Raw genomic sequence first — 13,268 nt, 5'->3', positions numbered from 1 at the left:
TCACAGGCCTCTTCAAGGGGGCAACCTCCAATAGAGCAGAGCTCGATTACAAAACAAGACACAATACTCCTCGCAGGGAGTCTCTATACTTTATATATGACTCATACATGCAATACCACGAGCCAATATCGTGGATTTTATTAATACTATCTATCTAATACTACCGCCCATTTGCAACTAACTGTGGTCCCGTCATTAATTGCGGGTTAACCACTTACAATTATTAATATGGGCTTTATTGACTCTTGACTATGACGTGATCCCATGACATAAATAAGGGGGTTAGGGTGGGACCCTAACACTTTGCTTCCTTTGAAATCTAATGGAGTTTCCGTGATCATCTCTATAAGCAAAAGGTATTTTGAATGTAGATGCTCCTTGGGATTTTCTTCTCTACTGATGTTTTTTCTTGTTTTTCTGCGGTTGGGGCTCTTGTTATTTAATCGATGACTGGATCTTCTTCTTGTTACCTTGGTTCTCACTTTTGTTGCTAGTATTGTTTGCTACAAGTTCTTTCGATTCAACTGTAGTGTTCTTTCCTGCATGCAAACTAGATTTACTCTTTTGAAAACCAAGACCAAATTTATCCAGTGGTGACCTTTGTATCTCAAGCAAATTATCCAAGGCTATGGTACTCTTCTCCATCTTTCGTTGCTTTCTCAAGGAAGATAATTTAGCTTCTAAATTCTAATCCTATTCTACCTTCACTTGGTATTGCTTCTTCATACCTTCCTCAACCTTTTCTAATTCTGCCAACTTAATCTTTAAGATGACAATCTCTTCCTTGAGCTTGGACTCATTATCATCACAGATATGCAACAATTTTTCTTGATCCTTGCATGCAGTTGTTAGTCTAGAAATCTTAGTTCTAATACCCTTAAGAACATTTGCATCTTCATTATGTGCTTCAACATTATCTAAATCTAAATCATCAAAATTATAACTCAAAAGAAAATCATTAATGTTTATACCTTTGGATTCATGATTTCTGATCTCTTCTCATCATCTACCGAATCATGTGCACTAGAAGAATGAGACTCTTGTGGATGAGCTTTGAAAGCCCTTCTTCTTGTTTTTCTTCTCCATTCCATCCATTTGAGGAGGGCGCGAGGAACGGACACAGTAGATCTCCATCAAAAGCCGCGTTCAGCTGCCGGGGTTTGGCATCGCCCAGGTCGTCTATTCGGTAGCCATTGGGATAAGTCTCTGGTTTATATTCACTGTATCTCAATTTCAGCACCTTCTTCTCATCCCCAGCCTCCAAAGAAATCTTCTCCGCTGACCAACTGAGCGGCCTCGGCGGAAGAAACCACCCCACAAAACTGCCCAAGAAGAACTTGAGACCGCCCTGCACAATCCAGACCAAGCAGTAGGGCGGGCGCGCGTAATCCATGGCATCTAGAAGCCTCTCCTCAAACAAGCAAAATACGATCCGTCTGGCCACCGGACGGAGGCAGGCGGGTACATTTCACACCAGCAGATTCAGCGTGGATTCGCCGATTTCCCTGCTGGACTTGGAGTACACCATTTTTTTGGCTTCGTATTGGCGGCTAAAGCGCTCCACTCCCTCCACTGTGTCGGGAATATCTCGGATGCCCATCCGTGTGCCGATGTCGCGCCACACCACAAAGTTCGCCGTCGTCTCTTTTTCCGTCCAATCCCGGTAACCGAACCTGCAAACGGAAAAGCCGAACCGAGCCTTAAATTCTCTGCAAAAGTAATAAAAAATATGGAAAGGTTAACCGGTGAGCATACCTTGAAGCAAATCGTTGGGGCTCCAAGATGAAGGTTGAGAGCGTGTACAGATAGTTGCTGTTGGAAATATTGTAACGGCCGTGAATGAAATTGAGGCGGCGAAGTGCGAGGGATCCCCGGGGGCTGTCCACGTGATTGAGCAGGAATTCCAGTATCAGAATACTGGTGTCGTTGTAGCGCTTCACGACGGTTTCTGGCGAGAACTGCCGAGTTTCGGCGAGCAGCTTCGAGATGGAGGGGATGGCGAAGCTCTTGAAGATGTTGGGTATTTTTAATGGAGAAATACCAAAACCAAATAAAATTATTCACCACAGAGACAATGCTCTGTTTACTCTGTCCAGAATCTTTTGCCAAGAACCTCTTAAAATCAAAATGACTCAGAAGACACCATTACACAGTCACAAAGCATTTCTATTAATTAAAACAAAAAAAAACTGATACATATTTCATCCTCTGTGCAAAGAGGGAATTACAAAAAAAACTCTGCTACTCTCACAGATCTTCCACTGCTGTGGAAATTACATACACAGCTCTCTGTTCTTCAAAAAACTAATACAAAGCATTACATTCCAAAATCTATATAGCACTGCTGTGCATTTACAAAAAAAATCCCACTACTGTGCGCAGCCACTCCACTCTAAACTTTTTAAAAAAAAAACTACAGCACGTAGCCATGTTTTTTAACATATAACAACGTATGCAAAAAATATATAAAAAATATAAATCGTATGGCATGTGGGACAATGCCCATAACCAAAATTAACTATATTCCCATATCGTATTAAAGGCATGGGACGTATGCCCATTACCATAATAAAAGATGCCACCAAATTTTACGTAAATGCATTAAAACTACAATGTTTCCTTCACGGTGGTCAACGAAACAAAACTTCACTCCACGTAAAAAAAATTGATTTGACATGGGCCCGTGCACCTTCCGGAGATCAACGGCGGAGATTTCGTGCCCAAACCACTTGACTGATCCAACGAGGTTCGCACACCAACCTCGGGCAAAACAAACGAACTTTACTGTCCGGGGAAAATGGTTTTGGGGGGTTCGTACAAGAGACGCGTGGCGGCAGGTGAGAGTGTTCGGAGGGCTCCAAGGAAAAACAGCCTTTGCCAAAAGGCGGTGCGAACAAGATAGATGGTTTTGTTTGGTGGTTTTCGGCTGCGTTGAAATTACACATTTAACACTCCCCTTTAATTTCAACAGCTGGGCATTCTGTCATACCCAGACACTTCCTCAAAAATTCAAAGCTTTTCTGGTCCAGTGGCTTTGTCAAAATGTCTGCTACCTGTTCCTGAGTCCTGCAATGTTCTAAGACAATTTCTCCATTGCTCACCAATTCTCTGATGTAGTGAAACCTTGTGTCAATGTGTTTCGTTCTCTTATGAAACACTGAATTCTTTGACAAAGCAATAGCGGAGCTATTGTCACAAAAGACCACTGTCGCTTTTGCCTGCTCTTGGCCTAAGCTTCTCAACATCCTTCTCATCCATACTGCCTGACATGCTGCTGCTGTCGCTGCCACATATTCTGCCTCTGCTGTAGACAATGCTACAATGGACTGCTTCTTGGAAGCCCATGAAATGGCTCCTGAACCCATGTTAAAAACATAACCGGAAGTGCTCTTCCGATCATCTACACTTCCAGCCCAATCGCTATCTGTGTACCCAACCAAATCTGAATGTTCTGAGGCATGATATAGAATTCCAAACATTTTGGTACCTTTGACATACCTCAAAATTCTCTTTGCTGCCTGCCAATGTGCCTCCTTTGGCCTCTCCATAAATCTGGAAATCAAACTAACAGAATACATTAAATCAGGCCTAGTGGCTGTTAAATACATAAGACTGCCCACAATGCTTTTATACAAGCTAGGATCAAAATCCTTGCTGCTGTCCTCTCTGCTGAGCTTTAATCCCATTACTGTGGGAGTGATTGCTGCCTTGCATTCTTCCATCTTAAATCTGCCCAAAACTTGATTTACATATCTTGCTTGAGATATAAAAATTCCTTTTTCATTTTGATCTACTTCTATGCCTAAGAAGTATCTCAACAAACCCATGTCAGTCATTTCAAATTCATTCTTCATGACTGATTTAAAATTCTCAATAAGATAAATATCATTTCCAGTGAAAATAACATCATCTACATACAAGACAACAATTAAAATTTTACCATCCTTTTCCTTGATGTAGACTGTGGGTTCTCCTTCACATTTGTCAAATTCATTCTCCAATAGATATGAATCTATCCTGCTGTACCATGCTCTTGGCGCTTGCTTCAGCCCATAAAGAGCTTTCTTCAATTTGCACACTTTGTGCTCTTCCCCTTTCTTCTCATATCCGAGAGGCTGTTCCACATAGACCTCTTCCATTAACACTCCATTTAGGAATGCTGATTTCACATCCATTTGGTAGACTTTCCATTTGTTTTGAGCTGCTATGGACAGCACTGCTCTCACGGTTTCCATTCTTGCAACCGGGGCGAAAGTCTCCTCATAATCTCTCCCATACTGCTGCTTGTAGCCTTTGACAACCAGCCTTGCTTTATGCCTTTCAATCTTGCCTTCAGCATTGCTCTTGGTCTTGTAGACCCATTTCACACCAATGACTTCTTTGCCTTTCGGTAGCTCAACCAAATCCCATGTTTTGTTTCTCTCTATGGCATTCATCTCTTCATCCATAGCTTCTATCCATTTCCTATCTTTAATAGCTTCTTCAAAATGAATAGGATCATCAACATGACAAAACAAGGCAAATAAGGAATTCATTCCTTCATCATAAATGTCACTTAGATTTCTAAATTTCTTACCTCTTTCACTTGGTGTGCAAGTGCTTGAAGATGCACTTGAATTTCCTCCTTGTGGTGTGCTTGGAGAAGCACTCTCATTGATCCTCAATGGTGTCCCTTGCTGTCCTTGTGTTGGTGCTGCTGTTTGGGGATTCATTTCAGCCACCTCCTCTTCATCTTCATCATGAGGCAAACAGCTTTTAATGTTCACTGTTTTCTCTATGCTTCCATCCCAAGCTTCCTCTTCAATGAATTGAACATCCCTGCTGACAAAGAACTTCTTGGTAGATGGAATGTACAGCCTGTAGGCTTTGGATTCATCACTGTATCCAATAAAGATACACTTCTCCCCTTTGCTGTCCAACTTCCTCCTTAGCTGATCCGGAATGTGTGCATAGGCCACACACCCAAAAACTCTCATGTGGGTGACTCCTTGCTTTCTCCCACTCCATGCCTCTTCTGGCACTTTGTTCATGACTGCCTTTGTAGGACACCTGTTCAAAATATAAACTGCACAATGTACAGCTTCAGCCCAATATTCATTTGGCAAATGCTTTGCCTTCAACATGCTCCTTGCCATCTCCATGATGGTTCTGTTCTTCCTTTCAGCAACTCCATTTTGCTGTGGGGTGTACCGAGTTGTGAACTGTTTATGTATTCCATTTTCTCTACAAAACTTTAGGAATTCATTTGAGATATACTCACCTCCTCTATCAGTTCTCAATACTTTTATGTGCAGCCCGCTTTGGTTCTCCACAAGTGCTTTGAAGTTTTGGAATTTCTCAAAGACTTCACTTTTGTTCTTGAGGAAATATATCCAAGTCTTTCTTGTAAAATCATCAATGAATGTCAAGAAATATAGGCTGCCAGCTAATGATGGAGCTTGCATTGGTCCACACAAATCTGAGTGGATAATCTCTAAGGGTGCCTTTGCCCTTATACTTTTCCCTGATGGAAAACTTTCTCTGTGTTGTTTTCCCAAAATGCAGCCTTCACATAGGCTGTCCGGTTTCTCTATTAATGGTAATCCTCTTACCATTCCTTTTCTGCTCAATAAGTTTAGACCTCCAAAATTTAGATGCCCGAATCTCAAGTGCCATAACCAGTTCTCATCCTTTGGCACGCTTTGGAAGGCCTCTTGGGTGACTGCTGCCATTTCCCTTTTGTTTTTCATGTCTGCCCGGATCCGGAGAGGGAACATCCTGTTCCTTGTCATCTTCACTTCAGCAATGCATCTTTTGCTGGGTGGTATATCCATGATGGTGCACACATCATTTTCAAAGTAAACATTGTAACCCTTTTGGATAAGTTGTCCAACACTCAATAGGTTACATCTCATTCCGGGGACATAGTAGACATCTGCTATGGTTTTCTTTTCTCCTTGTTTTGTGAATATTTTTACCTCCCCTTTTCCCATAACAGACACTTTACTATCAGTTCCTAGAGTGACCTCTGATTTCAAATTCTGATTTAAGGCTGAAAAGAGGGCTACATTCCCTGTCATATGGTTGCTGCAACCTGAGTCTAAAAACCATATGTCCTCACTATGTGTTTCAGCCATGTTACAAGCTAACAGGACATTTTCTTGACTGCTGTTTTCTCTTGTAACATTTGCATTTTGTCTGTTGTTCATATCATGCTGTTTCTTTCTACAATCACTAGCATAATGTCCATACTTTTTGCAATAATAGCATTGAACATTAGATTTATCATACCTTTGTCCTTGAGCCTAATACTGTTCTCTTTGTTGGTTGCTGCCTTGACCTTGGTTCTGATTTGGATTGCTGCCTCTTCCTTGTGCATTTGATGGGCTGTTCCTTCCTCCTCTGTTCTGGCTTCTGCCTCTTCCTCTTTTGCTTCCTTTGCCTTGACCTCTTCCTCTTCCAAAGGACATCTGGGTCTTGAAGGCTTGCTCAAGGGATGAGTTTTCATTCCTACTCAACCTCTGCTCATGAGTTATCAGTGATGCATGTAGCTCATCAACTGAATATTTTGAGAGATCCTTTGTCTCTTCAATGGTGGTGACTATGGCATCAAACCTTGAGGGTAAGACCCTCAATATTTTCTCCACTATTCTTCTATCTTCAATTGTTTCTCCATGAGTTCTCATTTGTGTGATTACACCAATCACATGAGTGAAGAATGATTCAATGTTGTCTGACTCCTTCATCTTCAAGTTTTCAAAATCCTTTCTCAGCATTTGCAATTTTGCTGTCTTCACTCTCTCCATGCCTTGATAGGCAGTTTTTAGGGTTTGCCATGCATTGTGTGATGTTGTAGCTGCTGCTATCCTTGGGAATATACTCTGGTCCACTGCTTGATACAACAAAACAATGGCCTTTGCATCCTTCTTCCTATTGAGCTTCAGCTGATCCTTCTCTCCCTGAGTTAGTGCATTGAACTCATTTTCATCTGCTGGTTCCTCAAACCCATATTCTACTAGTTCCCATATATCCTGAGCGATGAACAAAGCTCTCATGGTTATAGACCAGTAGTCATAGTTCTTCCCATTAAAGTGTGGGAGCTGGGTGTTGAACATACCCATGCTTGTGCTTGCCATTCCTTGCATCTTGAACTATGGTTTTAAATCCTTGACTGTGTTTTTTTTAAAACAACTGACTGTCTTCAGCAATAACAAGAGAAATGCTTTTGGGGAATACCTGAATCCTTCGCTGTCTGAGTCTTCTGTCTGCCTGAGAGGTTTTGCTGCAGCAACAACCTTCTCCCTTCAGCTTCTTTAACTTTTTAAAGAGCCTGGGCCTGCTCTGATACCACTGTTGGGTATTTTTAATGGAGAAATACCAAAACCAAATAAAATTATTCACCACAGAGACAATGCTCTGTTTACTCTGTCCAGAATCTTTTGCCAAGAACCTCTTAAAATCAAAATGACTCAGAAGACACCATTACACAGTCACAAAGCATTTCTATTAATTAAAACAAAAAAAAACTGATACATATTTCATCCTCTGTGCAAAGAGGGAATTACAAAAAAAACTCTGCTACTCTCACAGATCTTCCACTGCTGTGGAAATTACATACACAGCTCTCTGTTCTTCAAAAAACTAATACAAAGCATTACATTCCAAAATCTATATAGCACTGCTGTGCATTTACAAAAAAAATCCCACTACTGTGCGCAGCCACTCCACTCTAAACTTTTTTAAAAAAAAACTACAGCACGTAGCCATGTTTTTTAACATATAACAACGTATGCAAAAAATATATAAAAAATATAAATCGTATGGCATGTGGGACAATGCCCATAACCAAAATTAACTATATTCCCATATCGTATTAAAGGCATGGGACGTATGCCCATTACCATAATAAAAGATGCCACCAAATTTTACGTAAATGCATTAAAACTACAATGTTTCCTTCACGGTGGTCAACGAAACAAAACTTCACTCCACGTAAAAAAAATTGATTTGACATGGGCCCGTGCACCTTCCGGAGATCAACGGCGGAGATTTCGTGCCCAAACCACTTGACTGATCCAACGAGGTTCGCACACCAACCTCGGGCAAAACAAACGAACTTTACTGTCCGGGGAAAATGGTTTTGGGGGGTTCGTACAAGAGACGCGTGGCGGCAGGTGAGAGTGTTCGGAGGGCTCCAAGGAAAAACAGCCTTTGCCAAAAGGCGGTGCGAACAAGATAGATGGTTTTGTTTGGTGGTTTTCGGCTGCGTTGAAATTACACATTTAACAGAAGAGAGCGAATTCCAGTGCCTTCTTGCTGATTACAGGGAACTCCACGAATTGGGCGATCTTGGAGAGAGCCACGGCGTCGCGGACGGGATCCATAGATGAAATTAGACGCAAGCGTCTGTACCGGAGGTACTTGCACACGTCCACCCACAACAACAATATCAAGAAGATGAGGAGCAGCATAGCAGGCAATCGTGGAAGATTCTGCTTCTGAATATGCAGTGTCGATGGAGAACGAATGTTCCGCTTGCAAATCTTCAGACTGCCGGACGCGTGACAGGATCCTACCCAGACTTTACAACGTGGATAAGTGCCCTAATACCTATTTATCAAATAACTGCCTATAATAATGACTATTTATCTCATTTGAAGGCTTTTAATTTTGATCACATAATCCTTCACCCATCTTCATCTACCTTTCCGTCTATCAGATCTTTCACGCTGGTCACCTTTAATCACCTTTTCTTCTGATCAAATAATCCTTCCCCAATCTTCATGCACCTTTACGCTTATCTAGATTGCTGATTCGCCCAATATTGATTTGGGCGTCCAACCTCAAATTGCTGAGGTTGGACGCCCATCTTGGGCTCTGCAAAAATGGTTGGACTCTAGGGTCCTTGACATTTTGGATAGATAGAGTAGGGTCTGACATCAGTTCATAGGTGCTTTGCAGGAATCCCACATTAGAATAACAATGCGAGATGTTGAGTTCATTTGGGCCTCTACTCCGCATGGCCGTTATTCCCCAAAAGATGGATACACGGCCCTTATGAATGCACAAGATATGGGAAATACCTGCTGGTGGTGGCACCACTTAAGGAAGCTAAAAGCTCCACACAAAACACGGCTATTCATGTGGTGTATCCTCTCGAACAAGGTTTCTAGAGAGTTAAACCTTATGAAACGTGCTTTCCATGGTCCTTCCATATGCTGCCTCTGCCAAATTGATGTGGAGGATACTGATCATTTATTTCTCCATTGTTCAGTTACTGCACAAGTTTGGTCTTACATTACAATCACCGTCAACATAAAAAAAAATGGGAGGGGCAAAACATTGTTGATGTATGGCATTGTTGGTGGTCTGAGGCTGCCACACAAAAAGCTAGGAATCTTCCTTTGATTGTCAGCTAGGGTATTTGGTTAAATAGGGATTTTTATATATTTCAAGATGCTCAGACCCATTGGCCTATACCCTGTAACAATATTGTGGCCACTTACAGCTTGATACCTGATGATCCAAATAGCCAGCATACTAGGGTCATCACACCTGAGATTATTGACAAAACCTCTCCTTGGGCTTTCTTTGATGGTTTGGCTCAGGCCGTGGGCTGTGGGGGAGGCAGGGAACTGTTCTCCACGTAAATGAGCAACTTTTTTTACAAAATCAAAGTGGGATTAGGGAGGGGAAGAAATAAATATGTTGAGCTTAGCAGTCTAAGACACTTTCTCTATTTTGCATTGGAACAAAATGGCCACAGGATACAGATTTTTGGGGATTCACAGCTTGTTATAAATTGGATCAACACTGCATATCATTGTTACTTGCACACACTGAGGGATTTACTAGATGATGTCATCACTCTAAAATCACAATTTGATTTTATTGTATGCTCTCACATATACAGGAAAATGAATGAGACGTCATTCCAAAAAAGTTGTGTAGTTGAACAAGGGGCATTGGATGATACAAGAATTCATTCGATAGAAATCTTCCGAATGATCCACATGATCATTCCATACTTTTTTGCTTTTTGTTATTTTCACTAGACTCGTTATGGACTTATGTTAATACCGTTATTTACTTTTTATCTAAATATTATACTGATATTTATAAATATTGAATGATGACTATTCTGACTACGAGTGACTACATTTCATACATACTAAAAATACAACATATAATTTTCTTAATTTATTAATAAAAATTACACCTTTTTCCCAAGGTAAAAAACATATCCATCAATGGAATAACATAAATCATCCAATAACAAAGACATCGTAATAAATGACATCAAATAACAAATTCCATTTAGAATGGAAAAAACTACATAACCAATGCATATGAACCACGTAGTTCGGCTATTCTTTGTATTCACAATCTGCTCTCGATATAGATATAGATCCAGACGTCGAATCAGATATGTTACATGACCCGAATTCCTAAAACGAGTCCTTAACATTATACAAGTAAAATTACAACCCATTCATTCTGTCACTCTCAAAGGGATAGCTAGAATAGCATTTTATAGCAACTCGCAAAGTGGTTACATCGTGCATCTTACCTTATGGTCATACAACTTTCGTTTACCTAAAAGTTGGATTGACAGTAATTCAGAAAACCACTTTCTTTTCATTTGAGGAGGGCGCGAGGAACGGACACAGTAGATCTCCATCAAAAGCCGCGTTCAGCTGCCGGGGTTTGGCATCGCCCAATTCGTCTATTCGGTAGCCATTGGGATAAGTCTCTGATCTCAATTTCAGCACCTTCTTCTCATCCCCAGCCTCCACTGAAATTTTCTCCGTTGACCAACTGAGCGGCCTCGGCGGAAGAAACCACCCCACAAAACTGCCCAAGAAGAACTTGAGACCGCCCTGCACAATCCAGACCAACCAGTAGGGCGGGTGCGGGTAATCCATGGCATCCAGAAGCCTCTCCTCACAAGCAAAATAAAATCCGTCTGGCCGCCGGACGGAGGCAAGCGGGTACATTTGACAACAGCAGATTCAGCGTGGATTCGCCGATCTCCCTGCTTGACTTGGAGTACACCATTTTTTCGGCTTCCTATTGGCGGCTAAAGTGCTCCACTGCCTTCACTGTCACGGGAATATCTCGGATGCCCATCCGCGTGCCGATGTCGCTCCACACCACAAACTTCGCCATCGTCTCTTTTTCCGTCCAATCCCGGTAACCGAACCTGCAAACGGAAAGCCGAACCGAGCCTTAAATTCTCTGCAAAAGTAATAAAAAATACGGAAAGGTTAACCGGTGAGCATACCTTGAAGCCGTTTGGGCTCCAAGATGAAGGTTGAGAGCGTGTACAGATAGTCGCTGTTGGAAATATTGTAACGGCCGTGAATGAAATTGAGGCGGCGAAGTGCGAGGGATCCCCGGGGGCTATCAACGTGATTGAGCAGGAATTCCAGTATCACAATACTGGTGTCGTCGTAGCTCTTCACGACGGTTTCCGGCGAGCAGCTTCCAGATGGAGGGGATGGCGTAGCTCTTGAAGAGAGCGAACTCCAGTGCCTTCTTGCTGATTACAGGGAACTCCACGAATAATGTGTAGTTAAAATCAAACACAAATAATGTGTAGTTAAAATGATCTTTGGGTTTCAATGATGTCTATGTTGTTCTCTATTGTTCGATGATCAATTATCTAAATATTGTAGGAAGCGTTTGATGCTTGTAAGGGGAACTAGCGTTTGATGCTTGTAAGGGGAACTATTATGATTATTGTCTTTTTCTTTGCTTCAATTTTCGTCGTTTGCATACATGATAAAACCTCTAATTTTTTCATTGAATAAGCAAGTAGTTTCAATACTTAACATTTATGACATTCTTGAGCCATGCTACCATGACACTTGCCTAAAAGTTTAAAGATATTAGGCCAAAATAGCCAAAGCCTTCCAGTAAGAAGAAGGATGTTTGGTAGTGCTTGGCCTTTGAGAGAACCAGTTAGAGATCACAAGTTTTCGACATGCCTGAATCTTTTTGAGGGAATCCCTTGTTTATTGAGGATTTGTTAAGTTTTGGGCATCTTTATATTGATTGCATTTTACTAGAATATTTTAGGATGTGAAGTTCAAGAGATTGTTCAAATAATTGGCCAAATAACATCACATCTCATTGAAAGTTAGACTCCCAGATATTCACTCAAGAACATTAAATATTATCTTTCCAAAAAAACCATTAAACATAATCTTTCCAAAAAAAACCATTAAACATAAGTAAATTTCAGATTCCAAGAATAACCATATAGACTAAATGAAGCAATAATAAGTTTATAAAATTAAATGATAAAAACCAAAACAACTGATTACTAGTGGGGCGACTCCATGAAATGCCATAGATCATTTCTATTTAACAATATGAAATAGTACCCATGAAAGTGCATTATAATGCCTTCTTTCATCAAATTCTATATCTTGATTTTGTGAATTTAGTAGTGGTTTTTATGGCATCAACATGTCCTACGTTGAATTAATGAAATTCAATCTATGTCCCAAGTTCTTTAGGGTCCCAACTTCGTATTGTCTCAATATTAAACACATCAATTTTGCTATATTGTACTGGTTTTAGATGGTATTGCTTGATTGGTATTTTCTGAATTCTAAGATGGTAGAACATGATGATTATTGGTAGTCATGATGAGGTAGCATTTTTAAATTTTACATTTCTAGAACATACACTCTAGTTGCAAAAGTGATGCTATAAATAATTTATTAGGTATCAAATTGTAGAATTTTCAACCTACTGATATCTGGGGTATTATTTCTAACATTTTCTTTTAATTCTTATTTATAAACTTAAACAACTTAATAATTGGGGTTTGTGTTTGCTAAAACTGTGATGTTTATTTTGTCAAATTAGGACGAGAGTGTTGCACAAACAATATGCTCCTTTAACTAAAAATGGCTCTTTTCACATTCCCTCCCCTCCCCATTTTGTCCTTGTATGTGTGCCTTGATCTGGAAAGTACATGGAAAGTATATTTCAAGTTAATTTTTGTATGAGGCTGCAATTGGCCTTCAATGTTCAATTAATGCATTTTTACAACAAAGCTTTCCGTTAACAATGTTGAGTTACCCATAATTTTGTTATTCCTACTAATACTCGATTCAAATAATTCCATCTTTTCCTTTGAGAAACCATGGAAACATTGTTCACAAATATATTTACACTAAAGAACAAACCACGATTTGATTCCATTTATGGTCTCTCACAACTCCACCTGCACAATTAGGGATGTTAAAGCAGAGGAGAAAGTACACATATTGTTT

The 13,268-nt window shown here is 40.5% G+C and overlaps 1 protein-coding gene across 1 annotated transcript; it reads right to left on the bottom strand.

Moving 5' to 3' along the window:
* Positions 1-1,468: 1,468 nt before the first annotated feature.
* LOC149200493 (ER-bound oxygenase mpaB-like) lies at positions 1,469-2,012 on the bottom strand (the record flags this gene model as incomplete). The annotated part of the gene is made up of 2 exons (XM_089400959.1): positions 1,469-1,673; positions 1,756-2,012. Coding segments are annotated over 2 exons (462 nt in total), but the record flags the coding sequence as incomplete, so codon positions are not given.
* Between the last annotated feature and the right edge of the window lie 11,256 nt (positions 2,013-13,268).

The sequence above is a fragment of the Pinus tabuliformis genome, chromosome 2_1, assembly GCF_031772625.1.
Source record: "Pinus tabuliformis cultivar Carrire ecotype Pingquan chromosome 2_1, CPIR1, whole genome shotgun sequence".
Classification (NCBI taxonomy): Eukaryota; Viridiplantae; Streptophyta; class Pinopsida; order Pinales; family Pinaceae; genus Pinus; species Pinus tabuliformis.
This window is presented reverse-complemented; position numbering and strand designations above follow the sequence as displayed.